Raw genomic sequence first — 26,675 nt, 5'->3', positions numbered from 1 at the left:
AAGAAACTGAATCTTTTGTCTCATGGTGTGAATCTTGCTAATCATGTTTCTGTGAATTCATTTAATATGCTCCTTTTTCCTGGTATTTCCTTTAAGTTGGCAGTTAGTTCTATAGGCGTCCCCATATTAAGGTTTGAGTTTTTTTTAAAATAAATGATTACTTTATAGATGGCATTATGTACTTTGTTTAGTAGTTACATAGTTTCTTGTTTCCTCTTTTTGTGATGTTAGAGCTATTGATGATCATTTCCTATACCCATACATTTATTGGGGGTTGCAAAATGGTGATATTCTACCTTTGCCATCACTTCTTTGTTTATTGTCTAGGATATTTTTTATAAAGAGAAACTTTTCCTTAACTACTTGGGTATTCAGAGGTATATAGTTTGTATAGGAAAATCATGATATATGTTCTGTTTTTTTTCCTGTTTTGCTAATTTTCACAGTAGTGAGCTGATTCCCTCAGCAATCTCTGAAAAGTGACCGTAAGCTTTTTTTTGAACCATTGTTATTATTAACTCAGAGATTTAAATATACTGATATACTATTCTTTTAGTGAGTAGTGGGACTCTCCTGGTGTTGAAAGTCCTTTTGACCTGACCATAGTAGTTTTTGACAGCTTCCTTGGTTTTTAGTATGACAAGATATTCTATGCTTATCTTAAGCATTTCCTGTCCTAAACTTGGCATTTTCCCAAGGAGCCCTGGTTCCTTTTAGTGAGAAAGAGTATATTTAGAAATCACAATTTCAGTGCTAGAGATTTGTCATTGTTTCTAGTGCCTTGTCAGGAACTGTGCATTGCTACATTGTCTTTACTTAACTTCATAAATCTTACATCTGCATCTTTCCTCCCTTAAAAACAAATTCCTAAGTAATTACTTACTTGCCTTATTCCCCATTACTCACACAACAGTCTTAGAATGGCATTACTATCACTGTATCAACAGTATGATTAGTGAAAGCAGATTAAGATTTTTTTGAAGTTCTTTTTATCCTTAGAATATATTCCATTAGGGATATTTGGTCAAATTACTTTCTTTTGACATTACTTGGAATAGTTCCTCTCTTTTTGGTTATACTACTAACTTGGCTGTACATCTAGGTTTATTTAATTCATTTTACTTTCCATTTTTAGGGCTTTTTTTTGTTGTTAATTTATAGCTCAGTTTTGCTATTATAGAGAACAGTATGCTGCAGATCTTGCTGCATATATATTTATTTACTTGATGGTTATCGAGTATTGATTTCTAGAAGTGGAATTGTGTCAAAGCATGTGAAATCTTAAAATGGACCCATTTCTACCACCTTTTTAAGAAAAAAATCTTACACTTTGTATTCTGGTCATATATGTGCACATCTTTATCAGCACTGTTTGGGTATTAATCTTTGACAATCTGATAAAAAAATAAAAATGATACTTTTTAGCAATCTTTGTTACTGTGGTTAATATTTTTTCATGTGTTTTTTGGCCTATTTGTATCTTTTGCCCAGTTTTCTTATGGGCAAAAAAAGTCTGTATTTTTCTTTTTGATTGTAAAAGCTATGTCCATACTGAATGTAGAACATTTTGATTCTTGCTGGCATTTTTCCATTTTTCTTTCAGAATTTTTAGATATTATATATGGACATCTAAAAAGTTTTACATGTAGTAAAATCCATTACTTGTTCAGAACAAACCAGTTTATAAGTTTGATGCAATCCAGTCAAAATGCCACCAGTACCGTTCACTGAATTTTATAATCATATTCTCCAGTTTGTCTGTAAGAAGAAACATAGGAGGGCTTCCCTGGTGGTGCAGTGGTTGAGAGTCCACGTGCCAATGCAGGGGACATGGGTTCAAGCCCTGGCCCAGGAGGATCCCACATGCCGCGGAGCAGCTAAGCCCAACTGAGCCTGCGCTCTAGAGCTCGCGTGCCACAACTACTGAAGCCCGCACGCCTAAGAGCCCGTGCTCCACAACAAGGGAAGCCACTGCAATGAGAAGCCCATGCACCACAACGAACAGTAGTCCCCACTCGCCGCAACCAGAGAAAGCCCGGACACAGCAGTGAAGACCCAATGCAGCCAAAAAAAAAAAAAAAAAGAAAAAAACAAACATAGGAGCTTAGTCTTAAAAGAGTAATGGGGGGAGGTACTTAACTTTACCATGTGAGGTAATAGCAATTAAAAGTGGGATATTGGGACAAGAATGATTGATACTTGAGACAGAATAATGTTCCAGAAATACATTCTTTTTTTTTTTTTTTGCGGTACGCGGGCTTCTCGCTGTTGTGGCCTCTCCCGTTGCGGAGCACAGGCTCCAGACGCGCAGGCTCAGCGGCCATGGCTCACGGGCCCAGCCGCTCCGCGGCATGTGGGATCTTCCCGGACCGGGGCACGAACCCGCGTCCCCTGCATCAGCAGGCGGACTCTCAACCACTGCGCCACCAGGAAAGCCCCAGAAATACATTCTTTATATTTATGAAACTAGTATATGATAAATGAAATATCTATGTAAACAATTAGAAAGAAGAAAACTAATTTAATAGTAAAGGAGACAGAATAATATGGGTCAATCCTGCAGTACAGTTCTTGTAGTGAGTATCTTTTGTTTGAGTTGGTGGGGGAAATAATTGAGTGGAAAGATGTAGATATTTTTCTCTGAGCCACACTGATAGAAAGTCAGTTTGGACTATGAGTCTATTACCATGACAACTCATTTTTGAAATCAGAAGAGATTTGATTTTGTAGCATTATATGGGTGGGCTGGTACAACAGTCCAAGATTGTATAGTGGATTTGCTTCAGAATGCATCTTTTGACCCTTCTTTCATGATCTAGCAAAGATTAAGCTTTCCCTCATGAGTGTGTGTGTGTGTGTATAGGTATGTATATAAAGGTAGAAATATTAGAGAAGTATGTATACACTGTAGACAAAGTAGGTAAGCTGAACAAGAGGCAAATAAAAATATTCTTATAACCTAGTTGCAACCACTTTTATTTGTATATCCCACAAAAAAATGGAATCATGGTATAAATATTGTTTATAATCTTTTTCTACTTGATACAGTATGAAAGATTTCAAGCTAAATATTTGTAAAAATTTTAAAATTAGTATATCTGTCTCTGTTAACATGTTTTTCAAACGTCTTCAATCTTATTTTGCCACTGATGAATTCTTAATTACTTGGGGATTAAGGTGGCACAAAACTGAAAGAATAATGGTAAAGGTCATAGTTGTTGTTGTTTTGTTTTGTTTTGTTTGGAGAATGGGCTGAGAAGGGGCACCTGTGGGTGTGAGCGATCACTTAGGAGGCCATTGCAGGAGTCCAGGCGAACTTGGATTCAAAAGGTAAAAAAAGGTTACGAAGCTGCAAAGAGCTGCTGTTATTATGTTTGTACTTATCTGTCGGGGTCTGGGCAGGAAAGAGATTGCACAGTCAAATGGGGTAATCTGAACAGGGTTTAATAAAGGGACTACTTCTGAAGGTGAGGCAGGAGCTAGGGAAACGAATAGGGTGCAGTACCCCGGTGGTTGGTTCCACCACTAGGACTGAAGGGGCAAGTGAGGGAACAGTTACAGAAACTCACAGGAGCTGTGGCCTTCAGCAGAGGGATGCAGCCAGCTCCCAGGGCCCAGCAGGAATAAACATCCCAACCTTATTGTCCGCCTGTTCTCCAGCATCTGGCAGTGTTCTCCACCGGATTTACCCAACCAGCCACGGGGCAAAGAGGAGGCTGTTGATGCTGCCCGAGAGGGCAGGCTCTCCGGGGTATAGAGCGAGGTGAAGGAGGGTAGAAAGTGGATCTCAGGGTCAAACAAATCTTGCAACATCATATGGATCATGCATTTTTTCCCTCTCATCTCACAGTCCTTCCCCTGCCACCACCAATGAAACGATAAATTCTTTATAGGTGGAGATTATTTTCTTTTTAAAAAATTTTTATTTTATATTGGAGTACAGTTGGTTAACAATTTTGTGTTAGTTTCAGGTGTACAGCAAAGTGATTCAATTATACATATATATGTATCTATTCTTTTTCTAATTCTTGAAGCTCGCAGTGACCAGTAACTTCTAATGTACCTGACAGACAGAGGAGAATAGAGTGAAACAGTCTATAACTAATAGGTTTATTCTTTGTGATAGTCCTGCAAACAGAGTATAGGCCTGAAAGTAGATCCATGATTACAGGGAGAAAGATCTGCTTTCTTTTGAGCCTCTTGCTTTTCTAGCAAATATAATTTTTTTCTTTTCTACTTATACATTAATTTAAAAAATCACTTGAAAGCCAGTCTTGAATGAAGATAGTTATTAAAGTGGAAAGTTTACATATGTTCTCTGAATAGGCATGAAACACCCAATTTCAAACAAGGAAAGCGGTTGGTAATTTTAATGTTCTTGTCAATTAGTGACAGAGGTTAGGAAGACAGGAGTGATGAACGCTTTGGAGATTGAAATAATAGCAAGGCCCTCGATAAAGAATTTGTTAGGGAGTACATAGAAGGTCTGGTGAAGTTAAATTCCTAAATGCTAATGCAATTCATTGTAGTTTTACTATAAGCCATGGCTCAGAGATTGCATACTTTTGACCTTAGGACACTTGTCTCATTGTTAGTATGTGGGTGCCTGCAAGGATTTGAGAGACGCTGGAACATGATTTTTTCTCCACTGTGATGAAGGGTTCAACCCAGTAAATCCTAGAGAAGACCATTTTTCCCCACGTGGTACTTAAAGGAGGATGCTGTTGAGTATTTGCTGTTTCTTAATATTTTCCAAATCTGTATGGCATTAAATGGTAGAAGTTGGTCTAACTGCTTTGTTATTTGTTTTTGTTCAGAATTTTGTTTTCCATGGGGAATTTACAGCAGAAGATTGAATAATGCTACTACTATTTAGAAATATAGCCAAATACTTTAATAAGAGCATACTAATTACCAATGTCTTAGTCCAGTTCATACTGCTATAACAAAAATATTATAGACTGGGTAGCTTAAATAACAGACATTTATTTCTTGTAGTTCTAAAGGCTGAAAAGTCTGAGATCAGGGTGCTAGGATGGTCAGGTTTGGATAAAGACCCTTGTCAGGTTTGCAGACTGCCGACTTCTGTGTCCTCACATGGTGAAAGGGGAGGGGGATCTCTCTGAGATCTTGATTTGTAAGTGCACTACTCCCATACATGAAGGAACCACTTTGATGACCTAATCACCTCCCACAGGCCCCATTTCCAAATGCCATCATACTGGGGATTACGTTTCAACATAGGAATTTTGGGGGGACACAAGTGTTATCTTTAGTAACCAGTAAGCAAATTTGATATCTTCAGTAGAGATTAAATATATACATATATATGTACACATACAAATAGGCTCATGCTATTCACACACACACACACACAATTTTATAGCTTGGGCTTTTTTTTTTTTTTAAACAATGGAAAGGCTGATATTAGGTAGTATATGTTCCTCTGTTTCATCCTTTACATTTTTATGCACATTGTAGAATCAGTTTATTGATTTCCACAAAATGTCTATTGGGATTTTGGTTGAGATTGCATAGAATCTAATGATCAATTTGGGGAAAATCTGTGTCTTTATACTGTTGAGTCTTGGAATTCATGAATAGGTTGTATGCCTTCATTTATTAGACTTTTACTATATCTAATGTCATATAGTTTTCTGTATAGAGTTCTTCCATATGTCTCTTAGATTTATAGTTACTTGACATTTTTAAAAAAATTAATTAATTAATTAATTTTGGCTGTGTTGAGTCTTTGTTTCTGTGCGTGGGCTTTCTCTAGTTGCGGCGAGCGGGGGACCACTCTTCATCGTGGCGCGCAGGCCTCTCACTATCACGGCCTCTCTTGTTGTGGAGCACAGGCTCCAGATGCGCAGGCTCAGTAGTTGTGGCTCACGGGCCTAGTTGCTTCGCGGCATGTGGGATCTCCCCAGACCAGGGCTCGAACCCGTGTCCCCTGCATTAGCAGGCAGATTCTCAACCACTGCGCCACCAGTGAAGCCCTACTTGACATTTTTGGTGCTGTTATAAATTGTATATTTCTAAAACATTTCATTTTCTAGTTGTTTGTTCCTGTATAGACTTAAAAAAATTCATATTGTATCTAGTGACCTTGCTACACATTGACATATTTTCTGTGTTGGTTTATGTCTAGGTTCTTCGGGATTTTTTCAGACCTGCAGATAATGATACTATTATTTCTTTGTTTCTAATCATTATACCTTTTATTTCTTTTTCTGCTTTATTTGCACAGGGTGGCCCTTCAGTGTAATGTTGAATAGAAATGGTAGTGGACATGCTTTTCTTATTCCTAACCTTACTGATAAAATGCTGAGTATTTCACTAATATATATGATGTTTGCTATAGATACATTGTACATAACCTTCATCATATTAAGGAAGTTCCCTTCTATTCTTAGATTATTAAGAATTTTAGGGCTTCCCTGGTGGCGCAGTGGTTGAGAGTCCGCCTGCCGATGCAGGGGACACGGGTTCGTGCCCCGATCCGGGAGGATCCCACGTGCCGCGGAGCGGCTGGGCCCGTGAGCCATGGCCGCTGGGACTGCGGGTACGGAGCCTGTGCTCCGCAACGGGAGAGGCCAAAACAGTGAGAGGCCCGCGTACCGCAAAAAAAAACAAAAAAAAAAGAATTTTAGTCACGAGTAGACGTTGAATTTTATCAAATGCCTCTTCTGCATTTATGGATATGATCATGTGATTTTTTTTCCCCTTTATTGATTTTTTTAATATTAAACCAATTGCGCTCTGGAATAAGCCCAAATTGGTCATGGTTATTCTTTTTATATATAGTTGGACTTGATTTACTATTTATTTATTTATTCATTCATTCATGCATGCATGCATGCATGACCACATGGCTTGTGGGATCTTAGTTCCCCGACCAGGGATCGAACCTGGGAATCATGGCAGTGAAAGTGCCGAGTCCTAACCACTGTGCCACCAGGGAATTCCCAGTTTGCCTTTTATTTTTATTTATTTATTTATTTATTTTTAACATTTTTATTCGAGTATAATTGCTTTACAATGGTCTGTTAGTTTCTGCTTTATAACAAAGTGAATCAGTTATACATATACATATATCCCCATATCTCTTCCCTCTTGCGTCTCCCTCCCTCCCACCCTCCCTATCCCACCCTTCTAGCTGGTCACAAAACACCGAGCTGATCTCCCTGTGCTATGCAACTGCTTCCCACTAGCTATCTATTTTACATTTGGTAGTGTATATATGTCCATATATACACTAACACTCTCTCACTTTGTCCCAGCTTACCCTTCCCCCTCCCCGTGTCTTCAAGTCCATTCTCTAGTAGGTCTGCGTCTTTATTCCCGTCTTGTCCCTAAGTTCTTCATGATGATTTTTTTTTTTTTAGATTCCATATATATGTGTTAGCATATGGTATTTGTTTTTCTCTTTCTGACTTACTTCACTCTGTATGACAGACTCTAGGTCCATCCACCTCACTACAAATAACTCAGTTTTGTTTATTTTTATGGCTGAGTAATATTCCATCGTATATATGTGCCTCATCTTCTTTATCCATTCATCTGTTGATGGACACTTAGGTTGCTTCCATGTCCTGGCTATTGTAAATAGAGCTGCAATGAACATTGTGGTACATGACTCTTTTTGAATTATGGTTTTCTCAGGGTAAATGCCCAGTAGTGGGATTGCTGGGTTGTATGGTAGTTCTATTTTTAGTTTTTTAAGGAACCTCCATACTGTTCTCCATAGTGGCTGTATCAATTTACATTCCCACCACCAGGGTAGGAGGGTTCCCTTTTCTCCACACCCTCTCCAGCATTTATTGTTTGTAGATTTTTTGGTGATGGCCATTCTGACCGGTGTGAGATGATATCTCATTGTAGTTTTGTTTTGCATTTCTCTAATGATTAATGATGTTGAGCATTCTTTCACGTGTTTGTTGGCAATCTGTCTGTCTTCTTTGGAGAAATGTCTATTTAGGTCTTTTGCCCATTTTTGAATTGGGTTTTTTTTTTTTTAAAAGATTTTCTATCTGTGATCATGAGACAGATTGGCCTGTAACTTTCCTTTCTTATAATGTCTTTGTCAGCTTTTACTTTCATGCTGAGTTAAAAATGAATTCTCTTTTCCCTATTTCCTAGAGGGACTTATTTGTGGTTGGCATTTCTTCTCCAGATGTTTGGGCAAATTCGCTGGTAGAGTAGTCAGGACTTGTTATTTCATTTGTGGGAAAATTTTAAATACAGATTCACTTTTGTTTAATAGATACAGGACTATTCAAGTTTTTAACTGCTCTGTCAGTTTTTGTAAAGTTGATCTTTCTACAAATTTATCCATCTATTCTAAATTTTCTAATTTTTTGTTATAAAGTTTTATCTAATGTCCTTTTATACATCATTTAATTATTACATTAATGTTTTTATTGGTGATACTGATAATTTATACCTTTTCTCTCTCTTTTTTTTTTTGATCAGTCTTGCTTACATGTCTATCAGTGTTAGTGTTTTCAAAGAACTAATTTTAGATTATAAGGCTTGATATATGATAGTGTACATCCTTTAAGATTGACAAGCCTTTTCTTGGTTCTTTGTATTATGTAAATTTTAGAATCATTTTATCAGCTTTCTAAAAATAAAAGTATGTGGGATTTTGATGAGTATAGATTTTCTCTGTTGTACATTTGCTTTTTACTTCATTAATTTTTGTTTTATTGTGGGGATTCTGTTTTTCAAAGCATAATCATTTATTTGGTGATCCTTTTAAAAATATCTATTTGTCTGTTTATAGTAGATAATAAGCTTCTAATGATCATTTTTTCTTAATTGATACATACTTGCCCAGAAAGAACAGGCAAACACAAGATATGCTGGGGGGGAGAGAGAGGGAGACTCTGTTTATAGAAATGTTTTCACATACATGCATGCATGCACACACCTCTAAGTAATAGTGATTTTGCCGAAGTATACCTCAGTGTTCTGAACCATTTAATATTACCTTTCAAAATATAGATTAAGTTGAAAGGGACTTACATATTTGAAAAATGAATTAGAAGGGAGAGTATATACTTAAGAAAATTTAGTGCTAACTTTCATCGACACTGACCCTGTCTCACTATTTTAAAATGCTAATTGACATGTTTATTCTTGTTTTTCTAGTGATATGCAGCTTTCGAGGATCTGTCCCTCAAGGATTGGTCTTAGAAATAGGAGAAACAGTCCAGATTCTTGAAAAATGTGAAGGTAAGTGGACCCATAAATTGTAAAACACAAATGGTGATCATTTTTGGCAGTATGATATGCATTTATTTTGTAGTATGAGGTTATAAGCAATCATTTTGAAGCTATAATTAATCACATTATGATACACTGCTATAAAATCATTCCTGATCTATGTTCAGCATAAAGGATGAGCTATTTTGGCTCTAATCTAATAGTGACAAATAACTATTGTTGGCTGTCAGAAAATGATTTTTTTTTTAATTTTTAAATTTTATTTTATTTATTTTTTTTATACAGCAGGTTCTTATTAGTCATAAATTTTATACACATCAGTGTATACATGTCAATCAGAACATGATTTTTACATACTATATCAAATGCTTAGTTTTGATTTCCTACAATCGAATAGGTAATATTTCGCTACTGATTATCTGCATTTGAATAGAATCGAAGTGTAATCAGTTCATTTTTATATTTCTGTCTGATTGGCTGGACATGATCAGTCGTAATTAAAGCAAGGCAGTAAATGTGCTCAAATGAAGTTTGGCCTGACTGTCTTCTTCTGTGACATATTTGGGTATTTCTGCTATAATATTTATGCATTATGGAAAAATATCACATTCTTCAAAATTATGCACTGAAGTCAGCAAGATATGTGGAAAAAATATAGTTCCGGAGAAATCACCCACAATCAGAGCATGGACAAAAACAAAATTGATACCAAAATTGATAGCAGTTCAGCATGAGTAGAAGCCACCTCAAATTATATAACAGAGTAGAAATGTTGCTATGTGGGCATGGAGATAGTACACATGGAAGTTGAACTCTGATCCAGTTACTGTTCAGATGGGTATGGGAGTAAGTGCAACCTACTATGACCCAGGATCCGTTTAAGTTGGGGAGTACACTTTTCTGGAAAGGGAACTCTAGTGCAGGATGCATTTTAATAATTTTAAAGCAGAAGTATAAATAAAAACCCCTTCATGATAAAAAAAACTCTTAGCAAAATAAGAATAGAAGGGAGTTTTCCTAATCTGATAAAGGATATCTAAAAGCCTACAGCAAACATCATTTTCAGTAGTGAAATATTGAAAGATTTCCAACTGACATCTAGAAATGAGACTATTATAAATTAAGACATTGTGGTTTGGGGGCAAAGACAGAATAATGAAACAGAGGGTCCAGAAATAGACCATCATGTTTATCATCCAGTGATATATGAAAAAGGTGGTATTGCAGTGCAGTGGGGAAATGATGTCCTTTACAATAAGTGATGCTGGGCTGATTGGAATGAAAAATGATGGCCTAGTCAATAAATGGTATTGGGTCAATATTGAAACCAATGAATCTTGAACCTAACTTCACAGCATATGCTCCAGATTCAACTCCAGATGGATGGTAGAATGTGAAATGTAAAACAATCATGCACCTTAAAGGAAGCATAGGAAAATACTCTTTTTAACCTAGGGGTAGACAAAGGTTTTTTATTGATAAGTTGTACTTTATTAAAATGAAGATATGTTGTTCAAAAGATATCATTAAGGAGAGGGAGAAGACAAGTCACAGAGTGAAAGAGCTATTTGGTAAAGGACATGTCTTCACATGGTGTTTGTCTTTCTCTTTCTGACTTATTTTGCTTAGTATGATAATCTCTAGGTCCATCCATTTAGCTGCAAATGGCATTATTTCATTCTTTTTTATGACTGAGTAATATTCCATTGTATATGTATACTACATCTTCTTTATCCATTCATCTATTGGTGGACATTTAGGTGGTTTCCATATCTTGGCTATTGTGCTGCTGTGAACATAGGGGTACATGTATCTTTTCGAATTATGGTTTTCTCCGGATACATGCCCAGGAGTGGGATTGCTGGATCATATGGCAACTCTACTTTTAGTTTTTTGTGGAAGCTCCATACTGTTCTCCATAGTGGCTGCACCAGTTTACATTCCCACCAACAGTGTAAGAGGATTCCCTTTTCTCCACACCCTCTCCAGCATTTGTTAGACATCTTTTCTGACTTCACTGGTATGAAATTAGGAATTAACTACAAGAAGAAAGCTGAGGGCTTCCCTGGTGACACAGTGGTTGAGAGTCTGCCTACTGATGCAGGGGACACGGGTTCGTGCCCGGTCTGGGAGGATCCCACATGCCGCGGAGCAGCTGGGCCCGTGAGCGATGGCCGCTGAGCCTGCGCGTCCAGAGCCTGTGCTTCGCAGCAGGAGAGGCCACACAGTGAGAGGCCCATGTACTGCAAAAAAAAAAAAAGAAGAAAACTGAAAGAAAAAAAAAAGCCCACAAACATATGGAGACTAAACAACATGCTACTAAACAATCAATGGGTCATTGAAAAGTCAAAGAGGAAATCAAAAATTACCTGGAGACAAGTGAAAATGGAAACACAGTGATCCAAAATCTGTGGGATGAAGATAAAACAGTTCTAAGAGGGAAGATCATAGTGATACAAGCCTACTTCATGATACAAGAAAAATCTCAAACAATCAAAATATACATTTAAAGAAACTAGAAAAAGAAGAACAAGCAAAGCCCACGGTTAGTAGAATAAAGGAAATAAAAGATCAGAGTGGAAATAACTGAAATAGAGACTAAAAAACAATAGAGAAGATCAATGAAACTAAGAGTTAGTTCTTTGAAAATATATACAGAATTGATAAACATTTAGTTAGATTCATCAAGAATAAAGGAGACAGGGCCCAAATAAATAAAATCAAGGATAAAAGAGGAGAAGTTACAACCAACACCATACATACAGAAGATTATAAGCGATTACTATGAACAATTATACACTAATAAAATGGATAACATAGGAGAAATGGATAAATTCCTGGAAACGTACAAATTCCCAAGACTGAATCAGAAAGAAATAGAAAATATGAACAGACTGATTACCAGTAATGAAATTGAATCAGTAATAAAAAACTTCCAACAAGCAAAAGTCCAGGACCAGATGGCTTCACAGGCGAATTCTACCAAACATTTAAAGAATAGTTAACACTTTTATTTTTCAAACTATTCAGAAACATCAATGAGGAAGGAACACTTCTGAACTCATTCTATGAGGCCAGCACATCCTTATAACAAAACCAGAGACATCACACACACACACAAAATTACAGGCCAGTATCACTGATGAATATAAATGCAAAAATCTACAACAAAATATTATCAAATAAAATTCAACAATACATTACAAGGATCATACACCATGATCAAGTGGGATTTATCCCAGGGTTGCAAGGATGGTACAATATCTGCAAATCAATCAAGATACACCACATTATCAGACTGAAGAATAAAAATCATATCATCTCAATAGATGCAGAAAATGCATTAGCCAAATTCAGTGTCTGTTTATGACAAAAACTGTCAACAAAGTAGGTATAGAGGGAACCTACCTCAACATAATAAAGGCCATGCATATATTAAATCCCACAGGTAACATCATACCCAATGGAGAAGTCTGAAGGCTTTTGCTGTAAGATCAGGAGTAAGACAAGGATCCTTACTTTCACCACTTTCATTCAACATAGTATTGGAAGTTATTGCCACAGCAGTTAGGCAAAAAAACAAAAACAAAAAAAGGAATCAGAATTGGAAAGGAAGAAATAAAACTGTCATTGTTTGTAGGTGGCATGATACTATATATAGAAAACCCCAAAGATTTCACAAAAAAACTTATTCAGGGCTTCCCTGGTGGCACAGTGGTTGAGAGTCCGCCTGCCAACGCAGGGGACACAGGTTCGTGCCCCGGTCCGGGAAGGTACCACATGCCGCGGAGTGGCTGGGCCCGTGAGCCATCGCCACTGAGCCTGCACGTCTGGAGCCTGTGCTCCTCAACGGGAGAGGCCACAACAGTGAGAGGCCCGCATACTGCAAAAACAAACAAACAAAAAAACCTGTTATTCAGTAAGTGAATTGTTATTCAAAAACTGACTTTAATAGGTGACTTCAGGAAAATTGCAGTATACAAAATTAATGTATAGAGGTCTGTTGCATCTCTCTATTTTAACAACGAACTATCAGAGGAATCAACAAAGTGATCCCATTTATAAATGCATCAAAAAGAGTAAAATACCTAGGAATAAATTTAACCAAGGAGGTGAATGACCTGTACTCTGAAAACTATGACATTGATGAAAGAAAGTGTAGACAAGACAAACAAATGGAAAGATGTACTATGTGCATGGATTGGACAAATCAATATCATGAAAATGACCATACTGCCCAAGGCATTCTACAGATTCAGTGCAGTCCCTATCAGAATACCAAAGGCATTTTCACAGAACTAGAACAGATAATCCTAAAATTTGCATGGAACCACAAAAGACCCTGTATAGTCAAAACAATGTTGAGAAGGAAGAACAAAGCTGGAGGTATCATGCTCCCAGGCTTGAAACTGTACTACAAAGGTATAGTAATCCAAACAGTATGGTACTGGCACAAAAACAGACACACAGATCAATGGAACACAGTAAAGAGCCCAGAAATCAACATATACTTGCATGGTCAATTAATCTATGACAAAGGAGGCCAGAATATACAGTGGAGAAAAGACAACCTGTTCAATAAATAGTGTTTGGAAAACTGGACAGCTACATGCAAAAGAATCAAACTGGACCACTTTCTCATACTGTATACAACGCCCCCCTCAAAATCAGTTAAAGACTTAATTGTAAGACATGAAACCATAAAAGTCATAGAAGAAAATGTAGGTAGTATGCTCTTTGACATTGATCTTAGCAGTATTTTTTTGATCTGTCTTCTCAGGCAAGGGAAACAAAAGCAAAAATAAACAAATGAGACTACATCAAACTGAAAAGCTTTTGCACAGCGAAGGAAACCATCAACAAAACAAAAAGCCTACTGAATGGGAGAATATATTTGCCAATAATAGATAAGGGGTTGATATCCAAAATATATAAAGAACTCTTAATACTCATTGTCAAAAAAACCCAAACAACACAATTAAAAAGTAGGCAGAGGACCTGAGTAGATATTTTTCCAAAGAAGACATACAGATGGCCAGCATGCACATGAGAAGATGTTCAACATCACTGAACATCAGGGAAATGCAAATTAAAACCGTAATGATACCACCTCACAACTGTGAGAATGGCTGTTATAAAGAAGACAAGAAACAACTAGTGTTGATAAGGATGTGGAGAAAAGGGAGCTATCGTGCACCATTGATGGGAATGTAAATTAGTGTAGCCACTATGGGAAACAGTATGGAGGTTCCTCAAAAAATTAAAAATAGAACTACCATATGATCCAGTAATTCCATTTATGGGTCTTTATCAGAAGAAAATGAAAACAGTGTTTTGAAAAGATATATGTACCCCTATGTTCATTGAAGTACTATTTACACTAGCAAAGATATGGGAGCAATCTAAGTGTCCATTACTCTGGGATATTACTCAGCCATAAAAAAGAATATGATCTTGCCATTTGTGACAGCATGGATGAACCTAGAGGGTATTATGCTAAGTGAATCAAATCAGACAGGAAAAACAAATATGATATGATGTTACTCATATGTGGAATCTAAAAAACAAAGAAGAAAAGAAACAAAACAAGACAGGAATGGGGCTTCCCTGGTGGTGCAGTGGTTGAGAATCTGCCTGCCAATGCAGGGGATGCGGGTTCGTGCCCCGGTCTGGGAGGATCCCACATGCTGTGGAGCGGCTGGGCCCGTGAGCCATGGCCGCTGGGCCTGCACGTCCGGAGCCTGTGCTCTGCAGCGGGAGAGGCCACAACAGTGAGAGGCCCGCGTACCACAAGGAAGGAAAAAAAAAGTACAAAAACAAGACAGGAAAAGACTCATGGATACAGAGAATAAACTGGTTGTTCCCATAGGGGAGGCGGTGGAGGGATGGATGAAATAGGTGAAGGGGATTAAGAGGTACAGATTTCCAGCTATAAAATAAATAAGTCATGGGGATGTAATGTACACATAGGGAATATAGTCAATAATATTGTAGCAGCTTTTTATGGTGATGGATAGTAACTTGACTTATTTTGGTGATTATTTGATAATGTATAAACATATGAAATCACTGTGTTGTATACCTGAAGCTAATATAATATTGTATGTTAATTATAACTCAATAAAACAAAATAAGACAGTTCAGTAGAAAAATAGGCAAAAGGCTTGGATAGGCTCCTCACAAAACAGATATTCTGATGGTTCATAAACATATGGGAAGGTATTTAGTCTCATTCATCAGGGAAATGCAAATTAAAACCACAATGAGATATCACCACACGGCACTAGCATGACTAAAATTCAAAACACTGGCAATACCAAGTGCTGGTAAGGAATTGGAACAACTGATACTTCCATACACTGCTGGTGGGAGAGAAAATGGCTTAACTACTTTGGAAAACTCTTTGGCACTATTTACAAAAGTTGAATGTACGGGTACCTTATGATTCAGCATGTCTACTCATAGGTGTAAATCCAACAGCAAAATACATATGTAAAATGTTAGCAGCAGTTGTATTCATAATTGCTCTGAACTGTAAAAAAACAAACTGCTCATCAGCAGTAGAATGGGCAGATAAATTATGATATATTCAGATAACTGAAAGTGACACAAGAAGGAAAATGAATGAGTTATTGCTACACAAAACAATACAGATGAACATCACAGATAGAATCTTTACAACAGGAGCCAGATGTAAGAGTTCATGCTGTTATGGTTTCAATGAAAGTACATAAAATACAGAACCAGGTAAAACTAATAGCTGGTGATGTTTGTCAGAGAGTAGTTAGATAACCACTTTTATATCTGGCTTTTTATTTTTTTAAATTTTTATTTATTTTTTTAATATCTGGCTTTTTAAATCAAGAGTGTATCTGTGATATCGTTGTGTGTAGCAGCAATTCATCCATTTTCCTTTATATATCACATTCAATTTGAAGGTGTGTCTGTGTGTGTGTTAGTGACGGGAAGAGACATGAGTGGCTTTGGGATGCTGCTCATATTTTATTTACTGGGTGGTGGGCATATAGGTACATACTCTTTGTAAATTTGTTTAGCTGTAGACTAATGATTTGCATACTTATGGATGTTACATATCAGCAAAAAATTTGCTTAAAAACAGGAGATCCTTGTAAAAATAGATAAAAATGTAGAGATAGAACAACATGGATGAATTTAAAAAATATTGTGTTGAACAAAAGAGCCAGATATAAAAGATTACATTCTGATTGATTGTATTAATATGAAAGAACAAGCAACATTACAGATGTATGGTCATGCAAATCAGGATAGTGATTGCCTCTGGGAGAGGATTGTCTGGAAAGAGACATGAGGGAACTTTTAGGGTGATTGAAAAGTTCTGTGTTTTAATGAAATATGGGTGTTATATGTTACGTGGGTGTTACATTTGTCAAAGCTCTGATTTGCATCACCAGCCCCGTAGGAGTAGGTATTGGGACCTGTTCTTAGTTTGATGTTCATCTCTGTCCTCAGCAAAGTGTGGGTCCCTGAATCCTAAACTGGCCTTGTCCAAACTCCCCAGGGAATGATGCTTGGTTTTTCTGATAGCGTGGGGGTAGAGGGATGTTTGTCTTACATTGTGGGCAGAATAAAGAAGAACTGCAGTGTTTTGACTATTTTTCTTAAAGAGTTTCAAGTAGTCCTTTTGTTTTCAACCCCATACCACACCTAGACCTTACATTTTCCCCTATTTCCCAGCTTTGTTGAGATATAAATTGATGTATAACATTGTATAAATTTAAGGTGTACAGTGTGATGATTCGATATACATACATATTGCGAAATGTTTATTATTGTAAGGTTAGCTAACAAATATTTTACCTCACATAATTACCATTTTGTGGTTATGGTGAAAACATTAAAGCTCTACTCTCACAGCAATTGTTTTTTAAGATTTATTTTTTATTTATTTATTTTTGGCTGCGTCGGGTCTTAGTTGCGGCACGCAGGATCTTCATTGAGGCATGTGGAGTCTTTCGTTGCAGTGCGTGGGCTCTTCATTGCGGGGCGCGGGCTTCTCTCTAGTTGTGGTGTGCAGGTTCTCTCTTCTTCAGTTGTCTCACAGCAATTTTTAAGTATACAATACAGTATATATATATATATATATATATATATATTTTGCGGTACGCGGGCCTCTCACTGTTGTGGCCTCTCCCGTTGCGGAGCACAGGCTCCGGACGCGCAGGCTCAGCGGCCATGGCTCATGGGCCCAGCTGCTCCGCGGCATGTGGGATTCTCCCAGACCGGGGCACGAACCTGTGTCCCCTGCATCGGCAGGCGGACTCTCAACCACTGCGCCACCAGGGAAGCCCCATACAATACAGTGTTTTTAACTGTAGTCACCATGCTGTACATTACATCCCTGAAACTTACTCATCTTATAACTGGAAGTTTGTAACCCCTTGACTAACATCTCCCCATTTCTCCTACTACTCAGCCCCTGGCAACTATTGTACTCTGTGTTCCTGTGAGTTTGGCTTTTTTTTTTTTTTAAAGATTCCACATGTAAGTGAGATCGTACAGTGTTTGTCTTTCTCTTTCTGACTTATTTCACTTAGCACAGTGCCCTCAAGATCCATCCATGTTGTCTCAAATGGTAAAATTTCCTTGTTTCAAGTGGCTGAATAATATCCCATTGTGTTTGTGTGAGATATATTTATATCTATCTCACATTTTCTTTGTTCATTCATCTGTCTATGGACACAGGTTGTTTCCATGTCTTGGCTATTGTGAGTAATGCTGCAACGGACATGGGATATCTTTGAGATAGTGATTTGATCTTCTTTGGATACATACCCAGCGGTGGGATTGCTGGATTGTATGGTAGTTCTAGTTCCTCAGTTTTTTGAGGAACTTCCCTATTGTTTTCCATACTGACTCTACCAGTTTACATTCCCATCACCAGTGCACCAGGGTTCCTTCTCCACATCCTTCTCAGCATTTGTTATCTCTTATCTTTTTGATGATAGCCATTCTAACAGGTGTGAGATGATATCTCATTGTGGTTGTGATTTGCATTTCCCTGATGATTAGTGATGTTGTGCACCCTTTTATGTACCTGTTGGCCATTTGTATGTCTTCTTTGGAAAAATGTCTATTCAAGTCCTCTACCTGATTTTTAGTCGGATTGTTTTTTGGTATTTGAATTGTATGAGTTCCGAATATATTTTGGATGTTAACTCTTTCTCAGATAATATGATTTGCAAATATAATTGACTCTTGAACAACATGGGTTTGAACTGCAAGGGTCCACTTATATGCCAGTTTTTTCAATAGTGCTTACTATAGTATTACACAATCCTTGGATGATTGAATTTGTGGATGTGGAACCACGGATATGGAGGAGCCACAATATGGAGGAACTGCATACGTGGAGGGTTGACTGTAAGTTACATGCACATTTTCGACTGCATGGAGGGTTGGCGCATGCCATGTTAAACCCCTTGATGTTCAAGGGTCAGTTGTATTTTCTCCTACTCCAGATGTTACCTGGACATTTTGTTGATTGTTTCTTTGCTGTGCAGAAACTTTTTCGTTTGATGTAGTCCCACTTATTAATTTTTGCTTTTCTTGTTTGTGCTTTTGGCACTGTATCCAAAAAATAATTGCTAACACTAATGTCAGGGTGCATTTTCCCTATTAGGAATTTTATGGTTTCAGGTCTTACTGTTTAAGTCTTTAATCCATATCAAGTTAATTTTTGTGAGTGATTTAAGATAGGGGTCCAATTCTTTTGCATGTGTATATCCAGTTTTTCCAACACCATTTATTGAAGAGACTGTCCTTTTCCTATTGAGTATTCTTCATTCTGTTGCCAAATATTACTTGACCATATATTCATGGGTTTACTTCTGAACTCTCAGTTATTCTTTTGTTTTTTGTTTTTTTTGCCTCCAACTTTGCCCTTTCTCAAGATTGTGTTGGCTATTCAGAGTCTTTTGTGGTTCCTTATGAATTTTAGGATTGTTTTTTCTATTTCTGTGAAAAATGTCATTGGAATTTTGATAGAGATTGCATTGAATCTATAGGTAGCTTTGAGTAGTATGTATATTTTATTAATATCAACTATTCCAATCTATTGACACAGAATATTTTTTCATTTATGTATGTTCTTGAATTTCTTTCCTCAGTGTCTTATAGTTTTTGGTGCATAGATCTTTTACTTCCTTGGTTAAATTTATTCCTCTTTTTTTGTTTTTGATGCTATTGTAAGTGGGATTGCTCCTTTTTTTTTTTCCTATCTTTAAAAAATTTTTTTAATTAAAAAAATAAAAAAAGTCTTTTATTGGAGTATAGTTGCTTTACAATGTGTTAGTTTCTGCTGTACAGCCAAGTGAATCAGCTATATGTAGACATACACCCCCTCTTTTTTGGATTTCCTTCCCATTTAGGTCACCACAGACCATTGAGTAGAATTCCCTGTGTTATATAGTAGGTTCTCATTAGTCATCTATTTTATACTAGTAGTGTATACATGTCAATCCCAAACTCCCACTTCATCCCACTTCCCCCTTCCCCCCTTGGTATCCATACTTTTTTTAAAAAAAATTAATTATTTATTTATTTTAGGCTGCATTGGGTCTTTGTTGCTGCACGTGGGTTTTTTCTAGTTGCGGCAAGCGGGGGCTACTCTTGTTGCGGTTTGTGGCCTTCTCATTGCGGTGGCTTCTCTTGTTGCGGAGCATGGCCTCTAGGTGTGCGGGCTTCAGTAGTTGTGGCTCGCAGGTTCTAGAGCGCAGGCTCAGTAGTTGTGGCGCACAGGCTTAGTTGCTCCGTGGCATGTGGGATCTTCATGGACCAGGGTTTGAACCCATGTCCCCTGCATTGGCAGGCAGGTTGTTAACCATGGCGCCACCAGGGAATCCCCTATTTTTGTTTTTATTTTCATTACTCTAGCAGGTGGATCAAAAAAGATCTTGCTGTGATTTATTTCAAAGTGTGTTCTGCCTGTATTTTCCTCTAAGAGTTTTATAGTGTCCAGCCTTACATTTAGGTCTTTAATCCATTTTGAGTTTATTTTTGTGTATGGTGTTAGGGAGTGTTCTAATTTCATTCTTTTACATGTAGCTGTCCAGTTTTCCCAGCACCACTTATTGAAGAGACTGTCTTTTCTCCATTGTATATCCTTGCCTCCTTTGCCATAGATTAGTTGACCATAGGTGCGTGGGTTTATCTCTGGGCTTTCTCTCCTGTTCCATTGATCTGTATTTCTGTTTTTGTGCCAGTACCATATTGTCTTGGTTACTGTAACTTTGTAGTATAGTCTGAGGTCAGGGAGCCTGATTCCTCCAGCTCCATTTTTCTTTCTCAAGATTGCTTTGTCTATTCGAGGTCTTTTGTGTTTCCACACAAATTGTAATTTTTTTGTTCTAATTCTGTGAAAAATACCATTGGTAATTTGATAGAGATTGCATTGAATTTGTAGATTGCTTTGGGTAGTATAGTCATTTTCAGAATATCGATTCTTCCAATCCAAGAACATGGTATATCTCTCCATCGGCTTGTGTTGTCTTTTATTTCTTTCATCAGTATCTTATAGTGTTCTGAGTACAAGTCTTTTGCCTTCTTAGGTAGGTTTATCCCTAGAATATTTTATTCTTTTTGTTGCAGTGGTAAATGGGATTGTTTCCTTAATTTCTTTTTCTGCTCTTTCGCTGTTAGTATATAGGAATGCAAGAGATTTCTGCGTATAAATTTTGTATTCTGCAACTTTACGAAATTCATTGATTAGTTCTAGTAGTTTTCTGGTGGCACCTTTAGGATTTTCTATGTCTAGTATCATGACAGCGGCAAACAGTGACAGTTTTAATTCCTCTTTTCCAACTTGGATTCTTTTTATTTCTTCTTCTTCTCTAATTGCCGTGGCGAGGACTTCCAAAACTATGTTGAATAATAGTGGTGAGAGTGGACATCCTTGTCTTGTTCCTGATCCTAGTGGAAATGCTTTCAGTTTTTCACCATTGAGAATGATGTTTGCTGTGAGTTTGTCATATATGGCCTTTATTATGTTGAGGAGAGTTCCCTCTACGCCCACTTTCTGTAGAGTTTTTTTTTTTTATCATAAATGGTTGTTGAATTTTGATGAAAGCTTTTTCTGCATCTATTGAGATGATCATATGTTTTTTCTCCTTCAGTTTGTTAATATGGTGTATCACATTGATTGATTTGCGTATACTGAAGAATCTTTGCATTCCTGGGATAAACCCCACTTGATCATGGTGTATGATCCTTTTAATGTGCTGTTGGATTCTGTTTGCTAGTATTTTGTTGAGGAGTTTTGCATATGTTCATCAGTGATATTGACCTGAAGTTTTCTTTTTTTGTGGCATCTTTGTCTGGTTTTGGTATCAGGGTAATGGTGGCCTCATAGAATGAGTTTGGGAGTGTTTCTCCCTCTGCTATATTTTGGAAGACTTTGAGAAGGATAGGTGTTAACTCTTCTCTAAATGTTTGATATAATTCACCTGTGAAGCCATCTGGTCCTGGGCTTTTGTTTGTTTGAAGATATTTAATCACAGTTTCAATTTCAGTGCTTGTGATTGGTCTGTTTACATTTGCTATCTCTTCCTGGTTCAGTCTCCGAAGGTCGTGCTTTTCTAACAACTTGTCCATTTCTTCCAGGTTGTCCATTTTATTGGCATATAGTTGCTTGTAGTAATCTCTCATGATCCTTTGTATTTCTGCAGTGTCAGTTGTTACTTCTCCTTATTCTATTTGAATTCTATTAATTGGAGTCTTCTCCCTTTTTTTCTTGAAGAATCTGGCTAATGGTTTATCAATTTTATCTTCTCAAAGAACCAGCTTTTAGTTTCAGCGATTTTTGCTATCGTTTCCTTCATTTCTTTTTCATTTATTTCTGATCTGATCTTTATGATTTCTTTCCTTCTGCTAACTTTGGAGTTTTTTTGTTCTTCGCTCTCTAATTGCTTTAGGTGTAAGGTTAGGTTGTTTATTTGAGATGTTTCTTGTTTCTTAAGGTAGGATTGTATTGCTATAAACTTCCCTCTTAGAACTGCTTTTGCTGCATCCCATAGGTTTTGGACCATCGTGTTTTCATTGTCATTTGTTCTAGGTATTTTTTGATTTCCTCTTTGATTTCTTCAGTGATCTCTTGGTTATTCAGTAGTGTATTGTTTAGCCTCCATGTGTTTGTATTTTTTACAGATTTTTTCCTGTAATTGATATCTAGTCTCATAGCGTTGTGGTCAGAAAAGATACTTGATACGATTTAAAATTTCTTAAATTTACCAAGGCTTGATTTGTGACCCAAGACATGATCTATCCTGGAGAATGTTCCATGAGCACTTGAGAAGAAAGTGTAATCTGCTCTTTTTGGATGGAATATCCTATAAATATCAATTAAGTCCATATTGTATAATGTATCATTTAAAGCTTGTGTTTCCTTGTTTATTTTCATTTTGGATGATCTGTCCATTGGTGAAAGTGGGGTGTTACAGTCCCCAAATATTATTGTGTTACTGTTGATTTCCCCTTTTATGGCTGTTAGCATTTGCCTTATGTATTGAGGTACTCCTATGTTGGGTACATAAATATTTGCAGTTGTTATATCTTCTTCTTGAATTGATCCCTTGACCATCATGTTCTGTCCTTCTCTGTCTCTTTTAATAGTCTTTATTTTAAAGTCTGTTTTGTCTGATATGAGAATTGCTACTCCAGCTTTCTTTTGATTTCCATTTGCATGGAATATCTTTTTCCATCCCCTCACTTTCAGTCTGTATGTGTCCCTAGGTCTGAAGTGGGTCTGTCGTAGATAGCATATGTACGGGTCTTGTTTTTGTATCCATTCAGCCAGTCTATATCTTTTGGTTGGCGCATTTAATCCAGTTACATTTAAGGTAGTTATTCATATATATGTTCTTATTACCATTTTCTTAATTGTTTTGGGCTTGTTATTGTAAGTCTTTTCCTTCTCTTGTATTTCCTGCCTAGAGAAGTTCCTTTAGCATTTGTTGTAGAGCTGGTTTGGTGGTGCTGAATTCTCTTAGCTTTTGCTTGCCTAGAGAAGTTCCTTTAGCATTTGTTGTAGAGCTGGTTTGGTGGTGCTGAATTCTCTTAGCTTTTGCTTGCCTCTAAAGGTTTCAATTTCTCCGTCGAATCTGAATGAGATCCTTGCTGCGTAGAGTAATCTTGGTTGTAGGTTTTTCCCTTTCATCACTTTAAATATGTCCTGGCACTCCCTTCTGGCTTGCAGAGTTTCTGCTGAAAGATCAGCTGTTAACCTTATGGGAATTCCCTCATACGTTAATTGTCGCTTTTCCGTTACTGCTTTTAATATTTTTTCTTTGTATTTAATTTTTGATAGTTTGATTGTTATGTGTCTTGGTGTGTTTCTCTGGATTTATCCTGTATGGGACACTCTGTGCTTCCTGGACTTGATTGACCATTTCCTTACCCATATTAGGGAAGTTTTTAAACTATAATCTCTTCAAATATTTTCTCAGTCCCTTTTTTTTGCTCTTTTTCTTCTGGGACCCCTATAATTCGAATGTTGGTGCATTTTATGTTGTCCCAGAGGTCTCTGAGATTGTCCTCAATTATTTTCATTCCTTTTTCTTTATTCTGCTCTGTGGTAGTTATTTCCACTTTTTTATCTTCCAGGTCACTTATCCGTTCTTTTTCCCCAGTTATTCTGCTATTGATTTCTTCTAGAGAATTTTTAATTTCATTTATTGTGTTGTTCATCTTTGTTTGTTTGCCCTTTAGTTCTTCTAGATCCGTGTTAAATGTTTCTTGTATTTTCTCCATTCTATTTCCAGGATTTTGGATCATCTTTCCTATCATTACTGTGAATTCTTTTTCAGGTAGACTGCCTATTTCCTCTTCATTTGTTTCGTCTGGTGTGCTTTTACCTTGCTTTTTCATCTGCTGTGTGTTTCTCTGTCTTCTCATTTTTCTTAACTTACTGTGTTTGGGGTCTCCATTTCGCAGGCTGCATGTTTGTAGTTCCCGTTGTTTTTGGTGTCTGCTCCCAGTGGGTAAGGTTGGTTCAGTGGGTTTTGTAGGCTTCCTGGTGGAGGGGAATGGTGCCTGTGTCCTGGTGGATGAGGCTGGATCTTGTCTTTCTGGTGGGCAGGACTACGTATGGTGGTGTGTTTTGGTGTGTCTGTGAACCTATCATGATTTTAGTCAGTCTCTCTGCTAATGGGTGGGTTCGTGTTCCTGTCTTCCTAGTTGTTTGGCATAGGGTGTCCAGCACTGTAGCTTGCTGGTCACTGAGTGGAGCTGGGTCTTAGTGTTGAGATGGAGATCTCCTGGAGAGCTTTCGCCGTTTGATATTACATGGGGCCAGGAGGTCTTGGGTGGACCAGTGTCCTGAACTTGGCTCTCCTACCTCAGAGGCTCAGGCCTGACACCCGGCCAGAGCACCAAGACCTTGTCAGCCACATCACTCAGAAGAAGAGGGAGAAAAAGAAAGAGAGAGAGAGGGAGGGACGGAGGGAGGGAAAGAAAGAAAGAAAAAAATAATAGAAAAAATTATTAGAAATAAAAAAATAAAAAAGTAATTAAAAAAAAGAGAGAAAGAAGAGAGCAACCAAACCAAAATACAAATCCACCAAAGATAAAAGTACTAAAAACTATTCTTAAAAAACCAAACAAAACCAAAATGGACAGTCATAGCTCTAGGACAAATGGCAAAAGCAAAGCTACACAGACAAAATCACACAAAGAAGCGTACACATACACACTCACAAAAAGAGAAAAAGGAAAAAATTATATATATATATACATATATATATATATATAAATAAAGAAAGAGAGCAACCAAATCAATAAAGAAATCTACCAATGATAATAAGCTCTAAATACTAAACTAAGGTAAACATAACACCAGAAACAAATTAGATGCAGAAAGCTAGCCCCAAGTCTACTGTTGCTCCCGAAGTCCACCACCTCAATTTTGGGATGGTTTGTTGTCTATTCAGGTATTCCACAGATACAGGGAACATGAAGTTGATTGTGGAGATATAATCTGTTTCTCCTGAGGCTGCTGGGAGGAATTCCCCTTTCTCTTTGCTGTTCACACAGCTCCTGGGGTTCAGCTTTGGATTTGGCCTTGCCTCTGTGTGTAGGTCACCTGATGGCATCTGTTTCCTACCCAGACAGGACAGCATTAATGGAGAGGCTGACTAGGGGGCTCTGGCTCACTGAGGCCTGGGGGAGAGAGGGGTATGGAATGCGGGGCAAGCCTCTGGTGGTAGACGTTGCAATAGCCTGAGGCACGCTGTGTGTTCTCCTGGGGAAGTTGTCCTTGGACCACGGGACCCTGGCAGAGGCAGGCTGCACAGGCTCCCAGGAGGGAAGGTGTGGATAGTGACCTGTGCTTGCACACAGGCTTCTTGGTGGCTGTAGCAGCAGCCTTAGCATTTCATGCCTGTCTCTGGGGTCCACGCTGATAGCTGCAGCTCGTGTCCGTCTCTGGAGCTTGTTTAGGCGGTGCTCTGAATCCCCTCTCTTTGTGCACCCTGAAACAGTGGTCTCTTGCCTCTTAGGCAGGTCCAGACTTTTCCCCGGACTCCCTCCCTCCTAGCTGTGGTGCACTAGCCCCCTTCAGGCTGTGTTCACCCAGCCAGCCCCAGTCCTCTCCCTGGGGTCTGACCTCTGAAGCCCAAGCCTCAGCTCCCAGCCCCCACCTGCCCTTGAAGGTGAACAGATGAGCATCTCAGGCTGGTGAGTGCTGGTCGGCACCAATCCTCTGTGTGGGAATCTCTCCGCTTTGCCCTCTGCACCCTTGTTGCTGTGCTCTCCTCTGTGGCTCCGAAGATTCTCCCCCACCCACTCCCCGTCCCTGCCAGTGAAGGAGCTTCCTAGTGTGTGGAAACTTTTCCTCCTTCACAGCTCCCTCCCAGAGGTGCAGGTTGTGTCTCTATTCTCTTGTCTTTGTTTTTCCTTTTTTCTTTTGCCCTACCTCGGTATGTGGGAGTTTCTTGCCTTTTGGGAAGTCTGAGTTCTTCTGCCAGTGTTCAGTAGGTGTTCTGTAGGAGTTGTTCCACATGTAGATGCAGTTTTGATGTATTTGTGGGGAGGAAGGTGACCTCCATGTTTCATTTCTCTGCCATCTTGAAGGCACCCCCTCAACTGATTTTTAAAATTGATTTTTGTGTCTTGCAGCTTCAGTGAATTTATTTCTTAGTTCTAATAGTTTTTTTTTGTGTGTGTGGAGTCTTTAGGATTTTCTGTATGTAGGATCATATTATCTGCAGGCCTTCTTGAACTCCTGATACCTTGAATTCCTGTGATTTGCTAGGGGTTTGTGTTAAGAATTGACTCTTGTTGGCTTCTCTGCTTGTAGATAGGTTTTAGTATTTATCTGTTTGCCTTCAAGCTTCCAAATGTTTAAAGTGATTATTGTCTGCTGGTATCTAAATTACCTTTTCCTAGACTGTGTAAGTTTATTAATTAATATA

General features: G+C 37.9%; 1 protein-coding gene across 1 annotated transcript in view; it reads left to right on the top strand.

Annotated features, from left to right (window-relative positions):
• Nucleotides 1-26,675, top strand: part of DOCK3 (dedicator of cytokinesis 3) — a 412,216-nt gene that overhangs the window by 31,797 nt on the left and 353,744 nt on the right. Inside the window, exon 2 of the mRNA XM_060161726.1 lies at nucleotides 9,157-9,240. Within this exon, the coding sequence (XP_060017709.1) occupies nucleotides 9,157-9,240 (84 nt within the window). The remainder of the gene's footprint in view (nucleotides 1-9,156; nucleotides 9,241-26,675) is intronic.

Source organism: Lagenorhynchus albirostris, chromosome 10, assembly GCF_949774975.1.
Source record: "Lagenorhynchus albirostris chromosome 10, mLagAlb1.1, whole genome shotgun sequence".
Taxonomy (NCBI): Eukaryota; Metazoa; Chordata; class Mammalia; order Artiodactyla; family Delphinidae; genus Lagenorhynchus; species Lagenorhynchus albirostris.
This window is presented reverse-complemented; position numbering and strand designations above follow the sequence as displayed.